This window comes from Cetorhinus maximus, unplaced genomic scaffold, assembly GCF_964194155.1.
Source record: "Cetorhinus maximus unplaced genomic scaffold, sCetMax3.hap1.1 HAP1_SCAFFOLD_2197, whole genome shotgun sequence".
NCBI lineage: Eukaryota > Metazoa > Chordata > Chondrichthyes > Lamniformes > Cetorhinidae > Cetorhinus > Cetorhinus maximus.
The window spans coordinates 13,242-33,763 of NW_027598136.1; the positions used below are offsets into that span (position 1 = coordinate 13,242).

A 20,522-nucleotide genomic window follows, 5' to 3' on the forward strand; every position below is an offset into this window, starting at 1 on the left:
GCTTGGAGGGGAACTTCCAGGTGGTGGTGTTCCCCATGTGTCTGCTGCCCTCGTCCTTCTAGATGGTAGAGGTTGTGGGTTTGGGCGGCGCTGTCGAAGGAGCCTTGGTGAGTCGCTGCAATGCATCTTGTAGATGGTACACATACTGCTGCTTCTGTGCGTCGGTGGCGGAGGGAGTGAATGTTTGTGGATGGGGTGCCGATCGAGCGGGGGCTGCTTTGTCCCGGATGGTGTCGAGCTTCTTGAGTGTTGTGGGAGCCACACTCATCCAGGCAAGTGGGGAGTATCCCATCCCACTCCTGACTTGTGCCTTGTCGATGGTGGACAGGCTTTGGGGAATCAGGAGGTGAGTTACTCTCTGCAGGATTCCCAGCCTCTGACCTGCTCTTGTAGCCACAGTATTTATATGGCTGGTCCAGTTCAGTTTCTGGTCAATGGTAACCCCCAGGATGTTGATAGTGGGGGATTCAGTGATGGTAATGCCATTGAATGTCAAGAGGCAATGGTTGGATTCTCTCTTGTTGGAGATGGTCATTGCCTGGCACTTGTGTGGTGTGAATGTTACTTGCCACTTGTCAGCCCCAAGCCTGGATATTGTCCAGGTCTTGCTGCATTTGGACATGGGCTGCTTCAGTATTTGAGGAGTTGTGAATGGTGCTGAACATTGTACAATCATCAGCGAACATCCCCACTTCTGTCCTTATGATGGAAGGTACAGGGTCACAGACGATAGGAAAGGGATATGGGAGGGAGCATAGCTGATCCAAAAGTCCTCCAAATGTGCTGCCATATCTAAAAATCGAACCACGTGTTATCAGCATACATCGATCACCTTCTCCCCATTATTCTTCTGGCTTCCAATCAAATGTACCGATGTTAAACTATTGACCCAGGAATCACAAACACTCCAGGGGTGCAGAATGAAGGCCAATGTACCTCAGTTCCCAGGGTTGAGGGAGAGCCACACTTTCGGGGGGTCAGTACTGAGGGAGCGCCGCATTGTCGGAGGGTCAGTGCTGAGGGAGCGCCGCACTGTCGGAGGGTCAGTGCTGAGGGAGGGCCGCACTGTCGGAGGGTCAGTGCTGAGGGAGGGCCGCACTGTCGGAGGGTCAGTGCTGAGGGAGGGCCGCACTGTCGGAGGGTCAGTGCTGAGGGAGCGCCGCACTGTCGGAGGGTCAGTACTGAGGGAGTGCCGCACTGTCGGAGGGTCAGTGCTGAGGGAGAGCCGCACTGTCGGAGGGTCAGTGCTGAGGGAGAGCCGCACTGTCGGAGGGTCAGTGCTGAGGGAGCGCCGCACTGTCGGAGGGTCAGTACTGAGGGAGCGCCGCACTGTCGGAGGGTCAGTGCTGAGGGAGAGCCGCACTGTCGGAGGGTCAGTGCTGAGAGAGAGCCGCACTGTCGGAGGGTCAGTGCTGAGGGAGCGCCGCACTGTCGGAGGGTCAGTACTGAGGGAGCGCCGCACTGTCGCAGGGTCAGTGCTGAGGGAGAGCCGCACTGTCGGAGGGTCAGTGCTGAGAGAGAGCCGCACTGTCGGAGGGTCAGTACTGAGGGAGCGCCGCACTGTCGGAGGGTCAATACTGAGGGAGCGCCGCGCTGTCGGAGGGTCAGTGCTGAGGGAGAGCCGCACTGTCGGAGGGTCAGTGCTGAGGGAGCGCCGCGCTGTCGGAGGGTCAGTGCTGAGGGAGAGCCGCACTGTCGGAGGTGCCGGCCTTCAGGAGGAGGCTGAGGTTTACAGCCCCTCCACCGTGAGTCCGAAAGAGGCCGTGGGAACTTCTCCTTTCTGCATATATCCTACAAACACCACCTTAAGGTGGAGGGGCGGGGAAAATGGCGACCTAGTCAGTTCCCGCAGCGCTGCTTGTGGGATCTTGCTGTGCCCAAAATGGCCGCCGAGCTCCCAGCTCGGGAAGAGTGAGGCGTCCCCTCAAAGCGCCTCGCTGGTTTTGAACTCCCCCGGGGCGTTCTGTTGCTGGGAACCAGGCCCGAGGCCTGGGCCCGAGGCCTGGGCCCGAGGCCTGGGCCCTCCGGCCTCTCCGTCTGTTTTTTTTTAGCTGCTGCACGTTGACTCCAGTGTTTTTCCCTTCCAGGCACCGGTACATCGGGATCTTTAAGCTCCTTCCAGTTGGAAATGGCCCAGGAAGGCTTCAGCTCCCTGATCACCGACGTGAGTGACGCACGTCCAAACAACATGCAGCGGGACTGGCCGCTCTTCCCCCACCTCCCCCACCGCTGTCTCCGGGAGCGCAGCGCAGTGGGCTGGGGCGGGGGGAGGGGGGCGAGCGCATCGGCGCAAAGTGCCTCCGAGAGACCCCGGGGAGGGGGTGGGGGGGGAACGGGTCGTGTGCGGGACGAGGGATGGGGGCGTTGAGGGAACGGAATCAAACCCCTCCCCACCTTCCACCTCCCCGTACGATCCCGGCTGACCTTCAGCCCGCAACCCCCCACCCCACCCCCGTACCCCCTCCCCCACCACCCCACCCCCCCTCGAGGGTTCCCCCGAGAGACCGGAAACCCCTCGATCCCGGTCTGGAGTGGACTCGGAGACGGAACTCTCTGGGGTTAGAGAATCCCCGAGGTTTCCCCGCCCTCCGGGTGAAGAAATTACCCCCCTCGTCTCAGTCCAACATGGCCGACCCCTTATCCTGAGACTGTGCCCCCCCTCCCTCCCTCCCTCCCTCCCTACCCCCTCTCGATTCCCCATCTTTTGTGGGGGTTGTGGGGGGGAAAACAACCTCTCGGTGTCCACCCTGTCAAACCCCTTCAATCAGATCACCTCTTACTCTTCAAAACTCCAGAGAGTGTAGACCCAACTTACTCAGCCTCTCCTCATAGGACACCCCCCCTCGTCCCAGGGACCAATCGAGTGACCCTTCGCTGTCCTGCCTCCCAACGCAAGGATATCCTTCCTTAAATATGTAGACCAAAACTGCGCACAGAATTCCAGATGTGGCCTCGCCACAACCCTGTACGACCGAAGCAAGGCTTCCTCATCCCTGTACTCCAACCCCCATTGCCATAAAGGCCAACAGGCCATTTGGCCTTCTTTAACAGCAGTGCTAACTCCCATGGACCAGGGCAGCCAGTTCCCTCCATCGTGCCTTATTCTATTCGAAGAACCGTGTTCTCACCGACACAATCCACCCCCTCCCCCGTGTCTTCTGAAGGATCTTTTCAAAGCCCTAGCCCCTAGCTGTCCCAAACTCCAGCGAGCGTAGACCCACATCGCGTAGTCCCACTGCATGATCTGGGCAGGCCCCAGTAAGAGCCTACGCCGCGCTATCTCCAGGATCAATACCTCCTTTCCCACACTGGTACATGGTGGCCAGAATTGTACTGTGTGGGCTCCAGTTTCGGGGGCTGACCTACAAGCCCCACTCCGAGATCTCTGCGCTCCTCCGATTCCGGCCTCTCGAGCATCCCCCCCCCCACCCCCACCCCGATTCCCATCGCTCCGCCATTGGCGGCCGGGCCTACAGCTCTGGGATTCCCCTCCCTAAACCTCTCCGCCCCTCTCTCTCTCTCTCTCTCCCCCTTTACATCTGCACCGGAGGCCGTTCAGAGAAGGTTCACTGGGCCGATTCCTGGGACGAAGGGGGTTTGTCTTGTGAGGAGAGGTTGAGCAGGTTGGGCCCTGTACCCATTGGAGTTTAGAAGAATGAGAGGCGATCTTATCGAGACAGATAAGATTCTGAGGGGAGGGGAGGGGCTCGACAGGGGGGGATGCTGGGAGGATGTTTCCCCCCTCGTGGTGGGGTGGAATCTAGAATGAGGGGGGAGGGGAGGCACAGTTTCAGAATGAGGGGTCTCCCGTTGAAGACGGAGATGAGGAGGAATTTCTGCTCTCAGAGGGCGGTCAGTCTGTGGGATTCTCTCCCCCCCTCAGAGAGCAGTGGAGGCCGGGACGTTGAATATACTCAAGGCCGAGTGAGACGGGTTTCTGATCGACGAGGGGGTCAAGGGTTATGAGGAGGTGGGGGGGTGGGGGCACCAGACAGGAAAGTGGAGTTAAGCCCACCGTCAGGTCAGCTATCGTATTATCGAATGGGGGCAGCAGGCTCGAGGGTCTGAGCGGCCGACCCCCCGCTCCTATTGGCGGGGATCCTTTTGGAGTGCCCACCCTTTCTTCAAGGATATCCTTGCGTTGGGAGGCGGGACAGCAAAGGTTCACTCGATTGGGCCCTCGATGTCCAACTCCGTCCGAGGGGCACGCGCGGCGAGCTGGCGCTCATTCCCCCCACCCCTAGCCGCTCACATCCATCTTTCGTTCCCGCTTGCGTTCTAGGGGGCGTTCGTCCTGGGAGCGGTCGGAGCGTACGATTGGTCGGGGGGCCTTGCCGAATTCAGGTCAGGGGTCAGGAGGTTTTTCAACTTGACCGCAACGGCCAGCCCCGATGCGAAGAACGCGTACTTGGGTGAGTAAGCGGACGCCTCCGAGAAAGGAGATACGCAGAGATGTTCCCCAGTCAGTGCTCATGGGGGACTGGGGGACATGGGGCGTAACTTCGAGGTGAGGCCAAACGTGGAGGACTAGTGCGACCCGCCACGAAATATTGGACAGAGCTGCCCCCACCACCTGCAAGAAACCACGTTTGCCCACCCCATCGCTCCCACTGCTAACCGGTCCGAGACGGAACCAGACCGTTAGCCGTCTCCGTGTCATGGTGGACCTCAAGAGGACCCTCCTGCCTTGTCCCTGCCCTCCCCCCGCCATCGCGAAGACCACCCATCTCCCCCTCCGTAACGTCGCCCGACTCCACCCCGCCCATCTCGGCTCATCGGCTGCAGAAGCCCTCGTCGGCGCCCACATTACCTCCGGGCTCGACTCTTCCGGTGCTCTCCCAGCCGCTCTCCCACACTCGGCCCTCCCGTAAATTCCAGCTCCTTCCGAAACTCTGCCCCCCTCCCCCCTCCCCCGTGTCCGAACTCGCACCGAGTCCCGTGCACCCGTCACCCACCCCGCGCTCGCTGACCCCACACTGGCTCCCGGTCCGGCAACGCCTCCATTTCCAAATTCTCATCCTCGTTTTCAAATCCCTCCTTGGCCCTCACCCCCTCCCTATCTCTGTAACCTCCTCCAGCCCCTACACCCCTCCCTATCTCTGTAACCTCCTCCAGCCCCTACAACCCTCCCTATCTCTGTAACCTCCTCCAACCCCTACACCCCTCCCTATCTCTGTAACCTCCTCCAGCCCCTACAACCCTCCCTATCTCTGTAACCTCCTCCAGCCCTTACACCCCTCCCTATCTCTGTCACCTCCTCCAGCCCCTACAACCCTCCATATCTCTGTAACATCCTCCAGCCCCTACACCCCTCCCTATCTCTGTAACCTCCTCCAGCCCCTCCAGCCCCTACACCCCTCCCTATCTCTGTAACCTCCTCCAGCCCCTACAACCCTCCCTATCTCTGTAACCTCCTCCAGCCCCTACAACCCTCCCTATCTCTGTAACCTCCTCCAGCCCCTACAACCCTCCCTATCTCTGTAACCTCCTCCAGCCCCTACAACCCTCCCTACCTCTGTAACCTCCTCCAGCCCCTACAACCCTCCCTATCTCTGTAACCTCCTCCAGCCCCTACAACCCTCCCTATCTCTGTAACCTCCTCCAGCCCCTACAACCCTCCCTATCTCTGTAACCTCCTCCAGCCCCTACAACCCTCCCTATCTCTGTAACCTCCTCCAGCCCCTTCAACCCTCCCTATCTCTGTAACCTCCTCCAGCCCCTTCAACCCTCCCTATCTCTGTAACCTCCTCCAGCCCCTACAACCCTCCGAGATCTCTGCGTTCCTCCAATTCCAGCCTCTCGAGTATCCCCCTATTCCCATCACTCCGCCATTGGCTGCCTGGGGCCTGAGGCAATAGCATTCCCTCTCGAAACCCCTCCATCTCTCTCTCTCTCTCTCTGTCCCTCTCTCTATTTCTCTCCCTGCCACTTTCTCTCTTCCTCTCTCTGTCTCGGCCCGCCTTTCTCTCTGATTCTGTCCTCTCTCTCTCTCCCCTTGTCTCTCTCTCTGTCTGTTTGGCTCTCCCTCTCTCTGTTGTTCTGTGTCTCTCTCTCTCTCTCTGTCTCTCTCTATTTCTCTCTCAGCCACTTTCTCTCTTCCTCTCTCTGTCTCAGCCCACCTCTCTCTCTGTTTCTGTCCTCTCTCTCTCCTTGTCTCTGTCTCTCTGTCTGTTTGGCTCTCCCTCTCTCTGTCACTCTGTGTCTCTCTCTCTCTCTCTCTTTCTCTGTCTGCCACTTTCTCTCCTTCTCCCTCTCTCTTTCTCAGCCCCCCTCTCTCATTTTCTGTCCTCTCTCTCCTTGTCTCTTTCTGTCTGTTTGATTCCCCTCTCTCTGTCGCTCTGTGTGTGTGTCTCTCTCTCTACCTGTGTCTTTCTCTCTTTCTGTCTCTCACTCTGTCTCCCTCTCTCCCTCTGATCTGTTACTTGTCTCTCTCTCTCTGCCTCTCTCTCTTTCTGTATCCCTGCCACTCTCTCTCTGTCTCTCCCTCTCTCTCTTTCTCTGTCTCTCACTCTCTCTCTCTCCCTCCCTCTCTGTCTCTCTGTCTCTTGTCTCTCTCTGTCTGTCTCTCTCTCTCCCTCTCTCTCTCTCTGCCTCTCTCTCTTTCTGTATCTCTGCCACTCTCTCTCTGTCTCTCCCTCTCTCTGTCTCTCACTCTCTCTCTCTCCCTCCCTCTCTGTCTCTGTCTCTCTCTCTCCCTCTCTCTCTGTCTCTCTGTCTCTCTCTGTCTCTCTGTCTCTCTCTGTCTCTCTGTCTCTCTCTCTCTCTCTGCTCTCTGTCTCTCTGTCTCTCTCTCTCTCTTTCTGTCCTCTCTCTCTCTCCTTTATGTCTGGAATTCGCTGCCAGAGGGGGTGGTGGAAGCAGGTACAATTGTGGTGTTTAAGAGGCAGCTTGACAAATACATGAAGAGGATGGGAATAGAGGGATACGGACCCCGGAAGTGCAAAATGTTTTGGTTTGACAGGCAATATGATGGGCGCAGGCTTGGAGGGCCGAAGGGCCTGTTCCTGTGCTGTACTTTCCTTTGTTCTTTGTTCTTTCTCTGCTATCTCTCTGTCTGTCTCTCTCTTTCTCTGTCTGTCTCTCTATCTCGATCTCTCTCTCCCTCTCTCTCGCTGTCTCTCTCTGTCTGTCTCTCTCTTTCTCTGTCTGTCTCTCTATCTCGGTCTCTCTCTCCCTCTCTCTCGCTGTCTCTCTCTGTCTGTCTCTCTATCTGTCTCTCTCTGTCTGTCTCTCTCTGTCTGTCTCTCTATCTCTGTCTCTCTATCTCTGTCTCTCTATCTCTGTCTCTCTCTCCATGTCTCTCTCTGTGTCTCTTCCTCTCTCTGTCTCGCTCTCTGACTATCTCTCTGTCTCTTTCACTCTGTCTCGCTCCCCGTCTCTCTCTCTCTCTCTCTCGTGCTCTCTCTCTCTGCTCTCTCTCTGTCTGTCTCTCTCTCTTTCTCTGTGTGTGTTTTTCTCTCTCTCTCACTCTGTCTCTCTCTCTGTCTGTCTCTCTCTCCCTGCTCTGTCTCTCTCTATGTCTGTCTCTATGTCTGTCTCCATCTTGCTCTCTCTGCTCTGTCTCTCTTTCTCTCTCTATCTCTGTCTCTCGATCTGCTCGCCGTCTCTCCCTCTCTCTGTCCCTCTCTCTTGTCTCTCTCGCTCTCGCTCTCTCTCTTTCTCTCTCTGTCCCTCTCTCTCTTGCTCTCTCTCTCTCTTTCTCGCTCTGTCCCTCTCTCTGTCTCTCTCTCTCTCTCTGTCTCTCTGTCTCTCTGTCTCTCTCTCTGTCTCGCTCTATCCCGTCCTCAGAGAAGATCCTTGAAACTGGTCTCTCTGAATGAAAAAGTAGGAAAACAGTGTGATCTTGTTCAGTGGCAATGTCGACACGGGTGCTTTCCCTTGTGGGCCCACTGGAAACAGATCAGTCACATCCTGACTGATATTAATCATTGCCAAATTGGATGTGGTGGCTGCAGCAGATCTTAAAGTTGATGCAACAAAATAAGTGGGTAATGAATGAATTAATTCACTTAAAGCTTCTAATGGCAAATCACATGGTTCACTCAGCCACTCCCTGACCCTCCGACAGTGCGGCGCTCCCTCAGTACTGACCCTCCGACAGTGCTGCGCTCCCTCAGTACTGACCCTCCGACAGTGCGGCGCTCCCACAGCACTGACCCTCCGACAGTGCGGCCCTCCCTCAGCACTGACCCTCCGACAGTGCTGCGCTCCCTCAGTACTGACCCTCCGACAGTGCGGCGCTCCCTCAGCACTGACCCTACGACAGTGCGGCCCTCCCTCAGCACTGACCCTCCGACAGTGCGGCGCTCCCTCAGCGCTGACCCTCCAACAGTGCGGCACTCCCTCAGTACTGACCCTCCAACAGTGCGGCACTCCCTCAGTACTGACCCTCCGACAGTGCGGCTCTCCCTCAGTACAGACCCTCCGACAGTGCGGCGCTCCCTCAGTACTGACCCTCCGACAGTGCGGCGCTCCCTCAGTACTGACCCTCCGACAGTGCGGCGCTCCCTCAGCACTGACCCTCCGACAGTGCGGCGCTCCCTCAGTACTGACCCTCCGACAGTGCGGCGCTCCCTCAGTACTGACCCTCCGACAGTGCGGAGCTCCCTCAGTACTGACCCTCCGACAGTGCGGCGCTCCCTCAGCACTGACCCTGCGACAGTGCGGCTCTCCCTCAGTACTGACCCTCCGACAGTGCGGCTCTCCCTCAGCACTGACCCTCCGACAGTGCGGCTCTCCCTCAGTACTGACCCTCCGACAGTGCGGCTCTCCCTCAGTACTGACCCTCCGACAGTGCGGCGCTCCCTCAGTACTGACCCTCCGACAATGCAGCGCTCCCTCAGCACTGACCCTCCGACAGTGCGGCTCTCCCTCAGTACTGACCCTCCGACATTGCGGAGCTCCCTCAGCACTGACCCTCCGACAGTGCGGCTCTCTCTCAGTACTGACCCTCCGACAGTGCGGCACTCCCTCAGTACTGACCATTCGACAGTCCGGCTCTCCCTCAGTACTGACCCTCCGACAGTGCGGCTCTCCTTCAGTACTCACCCTCCGACATTGCGGGGCTCCCTCAGCACTGACCCTCCGACAGTGCGGCTCTCCCTCAGCACTGACCCTCCGACAGTGCGGCGCTCCCTCAGTACTGACCCTCCGACAGTGTAGCGCTCCCTCAGGACTGACTCTCCAACAGTGCGGCTCTCCCTCAGCACTGACCCTCCGACAGTGCGGCGCTCCCTCAGTACTGACCTCCGACAGTGCGGCGCTCCCTCAGCACTGACCCTCCGAAAGTGCGCCTCTCCCTCAATACTGACCCTCCGACAGTGCGGCACTCCCTCAGCACTGACCCTCCGACAGTGCGGCGCTCCCTCAGTACTGACCCTCCGACAGTGCGGCGCTCCCTCAGCACTGACCCTCCGACAGTGCAGCGCTCCCTCAGTACTGGCCCTCCCACAGTGCATCGCTCCCTCAGTACTGACCGTCCGACAATGCAGCGCTCCCTCAGTACTGACCCTCCGACAGTGCGACTCTCCCTCAGTACTGACCCTCTGACAGTGCGGCTCTCCCTCAGTCCTGACCCTCCGACAGTGCGGTGCTCCCTCAGCACTGACCCTCCGCCAGTGCGGCGCTCGTTCAGTACTGACCCTCCGACAGTGCGGCGCTCCCTCAGTACCGACCCTCTGAGAGACTTCCTGGATCCGTGACCTCATTGGCCAGTTTCTGAGGCTCATGATAACCAATAATTATCTTTTCCTTTGCCCTGCTTTTTAGGGTACAGTATAAAGGAAGCTATGAAAGGCCAGGAGCATTTCTACATCACGGGTGCACCTCGCTACAACCATAAGGGCAAAGTATTTATTTTCGCCCAAAGTTCCCAGCATCGTCTCAGGGACCATATCGATGGAAAACAGGTTTGAGAATATATTTTTTGATCCTTATCCTGATACAGTTGAATGAATCATCAAGCTAAAGGTGCTGCATGAATGCAACTTGCTTTTGTAACATGCGATTCAGGAAAATATCAGACATTGAGGTTCTCAGCTTCAGGCTAAAATTACCAGTCGGCTTTATTTGCACGCATAAGATTATACAGAAATGGCATGGAGTTCACCGTGCAACACCTGACTGTCACAAATCATCCCCAGAACTCTAAATGCTCCTGCACGATTAGCCTTCCCTCTCGGTCTGTCTCTGAATGAAGGTGCGGCATTTTTGGGCCTCGTTGCAAAATGTCCTTGCCTTTGCCCGGCAGATCGGCTCCTACTTTGGATCGGAACTGTGCCCAGTGGACCTGAACGGGGACAGCCAGACGGACCTGTTGCTGGTTGGCGCTCCCATGTATCACTCCCAGGAGAATGGCGGGATTGTCCATATTTACAGGATGGAGAACATGGTGAGTCTCTTTATGGGGGGTGGGGGTGGGGTGTGAGCCCTGGCTATGTACCCTGCTGGGGTCCCGTGGTTGGGCAAGGAGCACTGATGAAAGGAGGTTGACCAGTTGTTGTTGCCCCATGCCCGACAGGGGGACCTGTCATGTTGGAGCCAGACACTGACCCTCCCCCAGCCCCCAGGCAACCCCTCCCCTCTCCCCTAGTCATGGGATCCTTCTCTGCTTCATCATAACTTTCATGCCTCCCTCCCCACTTTGCTACCCCGTATCCTAGCTCGCGCTATGATGCCTTTGCCCGCCTCATGGCCCTATCATTCCCCTCTTCCCACCCGTGGATCTCCACCGTGATAAAATCTCCGGTATATCATTCTCGAATCCTTCCACGGTCTCTCTCTTTCCTCTCTCCGTAACCTCCTCCAGCCCCTACAACCCTCCCTATCTCCGTAAACTCCCCCAGCCCCTACAACCCTCCCTATCTCCGTAACCTCCTCCAGCCCCTACAACCCTCCCTATCTCCGTAAACTCCCCCAGCCCCTACATCCCTCCCTATCTCTGTAACCTCCTCCAGCCCCGACAACCCTCCCTATCTCTGTAACCTCCTCCAGCCCCTACACCCCTCCCTATCTCTGTAACCTCCTCCAGCCCCTACACCCCTCCCTATCTCCGTAACCTCCTCCAGCCCCTACACCCCTCCCTATCTCTGTAACCTCCTCCAGCCCCTACAACCCTCCCTATCTCTGTAAACTCCTCCAGCCCCTACAACCCTCCCTATCTCTGTAAACTCCTCCAGCCCCTACAACCCTCCCTATCTCTGTAACCTCCTCCAGCTCCTACAACCCTCCCTATCTCTGTAACCTCCTCCAGCCCCTACAACCCTCCCTATCTCTGTAATCTCCTCCAGCCCCTACAACCCTCCCTATCTCTGTAAACCCCTCCAGCCCTTACAACCCTCCTTATCTCCGTAAACTCCCCCAGCCCCTACAACCCTCCCTATCTCCGTAAACTCCCCCAGCCCCTACAACCCTCCCTATCTCCGTAAACTCCCCCAGCCCCTACAACCCTCCCTATCTCCGTAAACTCCTCCAGCCCCTACAACCCTCCTTATCTCCGTAAACTCCCCCAGCCCCTACAACCCTCCCTATCTCCGTAAACTCCCCCAGCCCCTACAACCCTCCCTATCTCCGTAAACTCCTCCAGCCCCTACAACCCTCCCTATCTGTGTAAACTCCTCCAGCCCCTACACCCCTCCCTATCTCTGTAACCTCCTCCAGCCCCGACAACCCTCCCTATCTCTGTAACCTCCTCCAGCTCCTACAACTCTCCCTATCTCTGTAACCTCCTCCAGCCCCTACAACCCTCCCTATCTCTGTAACCTCCTCCAGCCCCTACAACCCTCCCTATCTCTGTAATCTCCTCCAGCCCCTACAACCCTCCCTATCTCTGTAAACTCCTCCAGCCCCTACAACCCTCCCTATCTCTGTAAACTCCTCCAGCCCCTACAACCCTCCCTATCCCTGTAACCCGCTCCAGCCCCTACAACCCTCCCTATCTCCGTAAACTCCCCCAGCCCCTACAACCCTCCCTATCTCCGTAAACTCCCCCAGCCCCTACAACCCTCCCTATCTCCGTAAACTCCTCCAGCCCCTACAACCCTCCCTATCTCTGTAAACTCCTCCAGCCCCTACAACCCTCCCTATCTCTGTAAACTCCTCCAGCCCCTACACCCCTCCCTATCTCTGTAACCTCCTCCAGCCCCTACAACCCTCCCTATCTCTGTAAACTCCTCCAGCCCCTACACCCCTCCCTATCTCTGTAACCTCCTCCAGCCCCTACACCCCTCCCTATCTCTGTAACCTCCTCCAGCCTCCTACACCCCTCCCTATCTCTGTAACCTCCTCCAGCCCCTACACCCCTCCCTATCCCTGTAACCTCCTCCAGCCCCTACAACCCTCCCTATCTCTGTAAAGTCCTCCAGCCCCTACAACCCTCCCTATCTCTGTAACCTCCGAGATCCCCACGCTCCTCTGATTCTGGCCTCTCGAGCATCCACCCTACACCTCACACCCTGATTCCCATCGCTCCGCCATTGGCGGCCTTGCCTTGGCTGCCTGGGTGGGTTAGCGGGGAAGAACGAGGGCAGGCCCCGAAGCTCCAGGAATCCTTCCCTAAACGTCTCCGGCCCCCTCTCCTCCTTCAAGATGCCCCTTAACACCGACCCAATTCACCGAGGGCTCCCGGCCGCCTGTTCCCGTCCCTCTCATGACCCCCTCAAGCGCCTCGGGGTGAAGTGTCATCCTGCGGAGCACCTTGGGATATTGTCACCCACGCTGTACAAAGGCAAGTTGTTTGGACACGGGAGTAGGGGAGAAGAGGCCCCTCAAGGCCGTGGCTGACCTCTGACCTGACTCCGTTTACCCAGCACCCACCCCCTCTTCCCTACATCCCCGAATTCGTCCACCAGACAAACAAAAGCTCCCAATCCCGGGCTGCTCAGGAGCGCCCCACCCCTGTTGGGAGTTCCAACCTCCTACCGCTCTTTGAGTGAAGAAGGGGGTCTCAAATTTACTTCACACACAGTGTGGCCCTGCTCCCTCGGCCTAGACTCCCCCGAACGGACTCCCTCGAGCAGAAATCCTTTCCCTCCCTCCACCCCGTCCACCCAATCTCTCCCCTAACCATCTGAATTCCCGGGAACACTCCCTTAGGTTCAGTTTCATCTCTCCCCTTCACCACTCGCTCCCTCCCTCCTACCATTGCCTCCTCCCTGCTGTTTGCCTTCCCCCCCACCCCACCCTGCCCCATTGACCTCCCACTTAAGAAGCCAAGGAGCCATTCAGCCCATTGAGTCTGTACTGGATCTTCGGCAGGGCAGTCCGGTTAGTCCCAATCCCCTCCACCTCCTCCACCCATGGATAGGGGGGATTGTAGGGGCTGGAGGAGGTTACAGGGATAGGGAGGGTTGTATGGTGTTCGAGGAGGTTACGGAGATAGGGAGGGGTGTAGGGTCTGGAGGAGGTTCTTTCCCCGAATCCCTTCAACTTTTATATCTCCCTTTATCTAATCCCCCATTTTGATCATTCCAAACCCTGTCCACCATCTACAAGGCACAAGTCAGGAGTGTGATGGGATACTCCCCACTTGCCTGGGTGAGTGCGGCTCCCACAACACTCAAGAAGCTCGACACCATCCAGGACAAAGCAGCCCCGCTTGATCAGCACCCCATCCACAAACATTCACTCCCTCCACCACCGACGCACAGTAGCAGCAGTGTGTGTACCATCTACAAGATGCATTGCAGCAACTCACCAAGGCTCCTTCGACAGTGCCGCCCAAACCCATGACCTCTACCATCTGGAAGGACAAGGGCAGCAGACACATGGGGAACACCACCGCCTGGAAGTTCCCCTCTGAGCCACTCACCATCCCGACTTTGAAATATATCGGCCGTTCCTTCACTGTCGCTGGGTCCAAATCCTGGAACTCCCTCCCTAACAGCGCCGTGGGTGTACCTACACCACACGAGGTCGGCAGCAGCTCAAGAAGGCGGCTCCAAGTCGGGATGGTGAGTGGGAAAAGTTGGGGAAGGGATGGGGAGGGTTGGGAGTGGAGGAGAGGGATGGGAAGAGTTGGGGATGGGATGAGGGGGGTTGGGAGTGGTGGAGAGGGAAGGGAAGAGTTGGGGATGAGGTGGGGAGGTTTGGGAGTGGAGGAGAGGGATGGGAAGAGTTGGGGATGGGATGGGGAGGGTTGGGAGTGGAGGAGAGGGATGGAAAGAGATGGGGATGGGATGGGGAGCGTTGGGAGTGGAGGAGAGGGAAGGGAAGAGTTGGGGATGAGGTGGGGAGGTTTGGGAGTGAAGGAGAGGGATGGGAAGAGTTGGGGTTGGGATGGGGAGAGTTAGGAGTGGTGGAGAGGGATGGGAAGAGTTGGGGATGGGGTGGGGAGGGTTGGGAGTGGTGGAGAGGGATGGAAAGAGTTGGGGATGGGATGGGGAGGTTTGGGAGTGGAGGAGAGGGATGGGAAGAATTGGGGAAGGGGTGGGGAGGGTTGGGAGTGGAGGAGAGGGGTGGTGAGAGTTGGGGATGGGATGGGGAGGGTTGGGAGTGGAGGAGAGGGATGGGAAGAGTTGGGGATGGGATGGGGAGGGTTGGGAGTGGAGGAGAGGGATGGGAAGAGTTGGAGATGTGATGGGGAGGGTTGGGAGTGGAGGAGAGGGATGGGAAGAGTTGGGGATGGGATGGGGAGGGTTGGGAGTGAAGGAGAGGGATGGGAAGAGTTGGGGATGGGGATGGGGATGGGGAGGGTTGGGAGTGGAGGAGAGGGATGGGAAGAGTTGAGGATGGGGATGGGATGGGGAGGGTTGGGAGTGGAGGTGAGGGTTGGGAAGTGTTGGGGATGGGATGGGGAGGGTTGGGAGTGGAGGAGAGGGATGGGAAGAGTTGGGGATGGGGATGGGGAGGGTTGGGAGTGGAGGAGAGGGATGGGAAGAGTTGGGGATGGGGATGGGGAGGGTTGGGAGTGGAGGAGAGGGATGGGAAGAGTTGGGGATGGGATGGGGAGGGTTGGGAGTGAAGGAGAGGGATGGGAAGAGTTGGGGATGGGATGGGGAGGGTTGGGAGTGGAGGAGAGGGATGGGAAGAGTTGGGGATGGGATGGGGAGGGTTGGGAGTGGAGGAGAGGGATGGGAAGAGTTGGGGATGGGATGGGGAGGGTTGGGAGTGGAGGAGAGGGATGGGAAGAGTTGGGGATGGGATGGGATGGGGAGGGTTGGGAGTGGAGGAGAGGGATGGGAAGAGTTGGGGATGGGATGGGGAGGGTTGGGAGTGGAGGAGAGGGATGGGAAGAGTTGGGATGGGATGGGGAGGGTTGGGAGTGGAGGAGAGGGATGGGAAGAGTTGGGGATGGGATGGGGAGAGTTGGGAGTGGAGGAGAGGGATGGGGAGAGTTGGGGATGGGATGGGGAGGGTTGGAGTGGAGGAGAGGGATGGGAAGAGTTGGGGATGGGATGGGATGGGTTGTGAAGGGGGGGATATTAAAAATGGACCTCACCGCTGATGTCCTTCTCACACGTCTCTCCAATGGCACCCACACTAACCCACCACCCTGACCCCATCATTCAGGGCACGGTGAAAGAAGTCAGCTTTCTGTTGGGAGTGGAAGGGGAGCCATTGGGCCGCTTTGGCAGCGCCATTGCCCAGGTCAGCGACCTGAACGGGGACCAGCTGGCTGACGTAGCCATCGGAGCGCCCCTAGAGGACGAACACCGGGGAGCCATCTACATTTACCACGGAACCCAGGCTCTCATCAAACCCACCTACAGCCAGGTTAGATCGAACACCTCTCACACACACTCACACACACTCTCTCCCACTCTCTCTCACACGCTCTCTCTCTCTCACACGCTCTCTCTCTCTCACACGCTCTCTCTCTCTCACACGCTCTCTCTCTCTCACACGCTCTCTCTCTCTCACACGCTCTCTCTCTCTCACACGCTCTCTCTCTCTCACACGCTCTCTCTCTCTCACACGCTCTCTCTCTCTCACACGCTCTCTCTCTCTCACACTCTCTCTCTCACACTCTCTCTCTCACACTCTCTCTCTCACACTCTCTCTCTCACACTCTCTCTCTCACACTCTCTCTCTCACACTCACTCTCTCACACTCACTCTCTCTGTCTCCCTGCCACACTCTCTCTCACTCTCTCTCTCACACTCTCTCTCACACTCTCCCACACTCTCTCTCTCACACTCTCTCTCACACTCTCTCTCACACTCTCTCTCACACTCTCTCTCACACTCTCTCTCTCACACTCTCTCACACACTCACTCTCTCTATCTCCCTGCCACACTCTCTCTCACACTCTCTCTCACACTCTCTCTCACACTCTCTCTCTCTCACACTCTCCCACACTCTCTCTCTCACACACTCACTCCCTCTGTCTCCCTGCCACACTCTCTCTCACACTCTCTCTCACACTCTCCCACACTCTCTCTCTCACACTCTCTCTCACACGCTCTCTCTCTCTCACACTCTCTCTCACACGCTCTCTCTCTCTCACACTCTCTCTCTCACACTCTCTCTCTCACACACTCTCTCACACACTCACTCTCTCTGTCTCCCTCTCACACTCTCTCTCACACTCTCCCACACTCTCTCTCTCACACTCTCTCTCTCACACTCTCCCACACTCTCTCTCCCACACTCTCTCTCCCACACTCTCTCTCTCTCCCTCCCTCCCTCACACTCTCTCCTCTCACACTCTCTCTCTCACACTCTCTCTCTCACACTCTCTCTCTCCACTCTCTCTCCCACACTCTCTCTCTCACACACTCTCTCTCACACTCTCTCTCTCACACTCTCTCTCTCTCACACTCTCTCTCACACTCTCCCACACTCTCTCTCCACACTCTCTCTCTCACACTCTCTCTCACACTCTCTCTCTCTCACACTCTCTCTCACACACTCTCTCACACTCTCTCTCTCTCACTCTCTCTCTCACACTCTCCCACACTCTCTCTCCAATGCTCTCTCTCTCACACTCTCCCACATTCTCTCTCTTTCACTCTCTCTCTCACACTCTCTCTCACACTCTCTCTCACACTCTCTCTCACACTCTCTCTCACACTCTCTCTCACACTCTCTCTCACACTCTCTCTCACACTCTCTCTCACGCTCTCTCTCTCACGCTCTCTCTCTCACGCTCTCTCTCTCACGCTCTCTCTCTCACGCTCTCTCTCTCACGCTCTCTCTCTCACACTCTCTCTCACACACTCTCTCTCACACTCTCCCACACTCTCTCTCCAACACTCTCTCTCACACTCTCTCTCACACTCTCTCTCTCACACCTCTCTCACACTCACTCACTCGGGCGTGCGGGGGTACAGAGGGATCCGGGCGTCGCGGGGGTACAGAGGGATCCGGGCGTCCCGCGGGGGGTACAGAGGGACCCGGGCATACAGAGGGACCCGGGCGTCGTGGAGGTACAGAGGGATCCGGGCGTCGTGGGGGTACAGAGGGACCCGGGCATACAGAGGGACCCGGGCGTCGTGGGGGTACAGAGGGATCCGGGCGTCGCGGGAGTACAGAGGGATCCGGGCGTCGGCGGGGTACAGAGGGACCCGGGCATCGCAGGGGGTACAGAGGGATTCACGCCCTTTCTTGCCCTCTGCCGATTGCGGCTTTTGACCTTTGGCACTATGCCTGCTCCCTGCCCCCTCACCCTGCCTCACTCTCGAATGGCTACTTATCCCTGTTTCCATTCCCACAGCGCATCCGGTCACCAGGATTCCACCACGGCCTCAAGTACTTTGGCCAGTCAGTCGATGGATCCATGGATGTCAGTGGGGATGGGCTCACCGACATCGCTGTAGGTGCCCTAGGGAAGGTCTTTGTCTTCCGGTAAGTTGCTAAGACCCCTATCGCCCTCCAACTTGCCTCCCTCTCCTCCCCCCACCACCCCCACCCCCAGACCCCTACAAAGGGGGTTAGCCATTCACGCAGTAAGGGGTCATTCGGAGGCACAAGGAAGAGTGAACCCTGTGACTGAGCCCCACGTAGGAGAGAGAGAGCAAGAGAGACACAGTGAGACAGAGAGATAAGGAGACAGGCAGAGAGGGGGAGAGAGAGAGAGAGACAGAGACAGAGAGGAAGAGAGAGACAGAGAGAAAGCTAGACAGAGACAGAGAGAGGGGGAGGTAGAGAGAGAGAAAGAGAGAGACAGATAGAGAGAGAGAAAGACAGAGAGAGAGAGCGACAGAGAGAGAGAAAGACGAAGAGAGAGAGAGACAGAGAGTGAGAGACAGACAGGAAGAGAGAGAGAGAGAGAATGACAGAGAAAGAGAGAGAGAGAGAGACAGACAGAGGGAGAGAGAGAAAGACAGAGAGAGAAAGATAGATAGAGAGAGAAAGACAGATAGAGGGAGACAGACAGAGGGAGACAGAGAGTGTGACAGGAAGAGAGAGGGAGACAGGGAGAGAGAGAGAGAGAAGAGAGAGAAACAGACAGAGAGAGAGAGAGAGACAGACAGAGAGAGAGAGAAAGAAGCCAATACCGTTAAATACAGAACAGACGGAAAACCAAACTCTGGCGTCTCTTTATAAAGAGATCAGTTTGTTTGGCAGGAAGTGAAATACTGAGGCCGATAAAACTAGCCTCACCTAAACTAGAATGGTCAGGGTCTATAAAACAGGCCTCAGGGTATCTTTTTATTCATTTACTGGATGTGGGCGTCGCTGGCTGGGCCCAACATCTGCTGTCCATCCCTAATTGCCCCTGGAGAAGGTGGTGGTGAGCCGCCTTCTTGAGCCGCTGCAGTCCCCGTGTGGTGTAGGTACACCCACAGCGCTGTTAGGGAGGGAGTTCCAGGATTTGGACCCAGTGACAGTGAAGGAGCGGCCGATATATTCCCAAGTCGGGATGGTGAGGGCTCGGAGGGGAACTTCTAGGCAGTGGTGTTCCCCATGTGTCTGCTGCCCTTGTCCCTCTAGATGGTAGTGGTCGTGGGTTTGGGCGGCGCTGTCGAAGGAGCCTTGGTGAGTTGCTGCAGTGCATCTTGTAGATGGTACACACACTGCTGCTACTGTGCGTCGGTGGTGGAGGGAGTGAATGTTTGTGGATGGGGTGCCGATCAAGTGGGGCTGCTTTGTCCTGGATGGTTCTTGAGTGTTGTGGGAGCCGCACTCATCCAGGCAAGTGGGGAGTATTCCATCCCACTCCTGACTTGTGCCTTGCCGATGGTGGACAGGCTTTGGGGAGTCAGAAGGTGAGTTACTCTCCACAGGATTCCCAGCCTCTGACCTGCTCTTGTAACCACAGTATTTATATGGCTGGTCCAGTTCAGTTTCTGGTCAATAGTAACCCCCAGGATGTTGACTGTTGAGAGACAGAGGGATTGGGGACTGTAGAACAGGCCTCAGTGTGAACAAGATAGAGGCAGAGGGAATATGGGGCCTATGGAACAGGCCTCAGTGTGGGTCAAAGAGAGAGACATAGGGATTGGTGCTTATATCTGGGAGTGGCAGAAGAGGGAGAGACACAGAATCATTGGGGCCTTTAGAACAGGCCTCAGTGGACTGAAAAGAGACTGAGGGCTTGGGACCTATAGGCCTCGGTGTGGCGAGCAGAGAGAAAGAGAGAGAGAGGGACAAAGTGATTGGGGCATGTAGAACAGGCTTCCATGTGGGCCAGCATGAAAGAGAGAGAAGGGGGCCTAGTGTGGGCTGGAGAGGGCGACAGGAATTGGGGGCTGTAAAACAGGCCAAGCTCTATGTGCACTGACCAGGGAGAGAGAGAATGGGGCCTAGTGTGGGCTGGAGAGGGCGGCAGGGAATGGAGCCTGTAGAACAGGCCTCACGTGGGCCAGAATGAGAGAGAGATTGGGGCCTAGTGTGGGCTGGAGAGGGTGACAGGGATTGGGGCCTGTAGAGCAGGCCTCACGTGGGCCAGAATGAGGGAGAGATTGGGGCCTAGTGTGGGCTGGAGAGGGCGGCAGGGATTGGAGCCTGTAGAACAGGCCTCACGTGGGCCAGAATGAGAGAGAGGTTGGGGCCTAGTGTGGGCTGGAGAGGGCGACAAGGATTGGGGCCTGTAGAACAGGCCTCACATGGGCCAGAATGAGGGAGAGATTGGGGCCTAGTGTGGGCTGGAGAGGGTGACAGGGACTGGGGCCTGTAGAACAGACCTCACGTGGGCCAGAATGAGAGAGAGATTGGGGCCTAGTGTGGGCTGGAGAGGGCGACAAGGATTGGGGCCTGTAGAACAGACCTCAAGTGGGCCAGAATGAGAGAGAGGTTGGGGCCTAGTGTGGGCTGGAGAGGGCGACAGGGATTGGGGCCTGTAGAGCAGGCCTCACGTGGGCCAGAATGAGGGAGAGATTGGGGCCTAGTGTGGGCTGGAGAGGGCGACAAGGATTGGGGCCTGTAGAACAGGCCTCACATGGGCCAGAATGAGGGAGAGATTGGGGCCTAGTGTGGGCTGGAGAGGGCGACAGGGATTGGGGCCTGTAGAGCAGGCCTCACGTGGGCCAGAATGAGAGAGAGATTGGGGCCTAGTGTGGGCTGGAGAGGGCGTCAGGGATTGGGGCCTGTATAGCAGACCTCCATCAGGCCAGGGGAAGCAGGGCACAGGATAATTGGAA

At 57.4% G+C, this 20,522-nt stretch overlaps 1 protein-coding gene across 1 annotated transcript in view; it reads left to right on the plus strand.

Annotated features, from left to right (window-relative positions):
• Positions 1-20,522, plus strand: part of LOC144677072 (integrin alpha-M-like) — a gene marked incomplete at both ends in the record, with an annotated part of 48,024 nt that overhangs the window by 9,148 nt on the left and 18,354 nt on the right. Inside the window, 6 exons of the mRNA XM_078537332.1 lie at positions 2,088-2,164; positions 4,283-4,412; positions 9,769-9,908; positions 10,250-10,390; positions 15,508-15,711; positions 17,654-17,784. Coding sequence (XP_078393458.1) covers positions 2,088-2,164; positions 4,283-4,412; positions 9,769-9,908; positions 10,250-10,390; positions 15,508-15,711; positions 17,654-17,784 — 823 coding nt within the window. The remainder of the gene's footprint in view (positions 1-2,087; positions 2,165-4,282; positions 4,413-9,768; positions 9,909-10,249; positions 10,391-15,507; positions 15,712-17,653; positions 17,785-20,522) is intronic.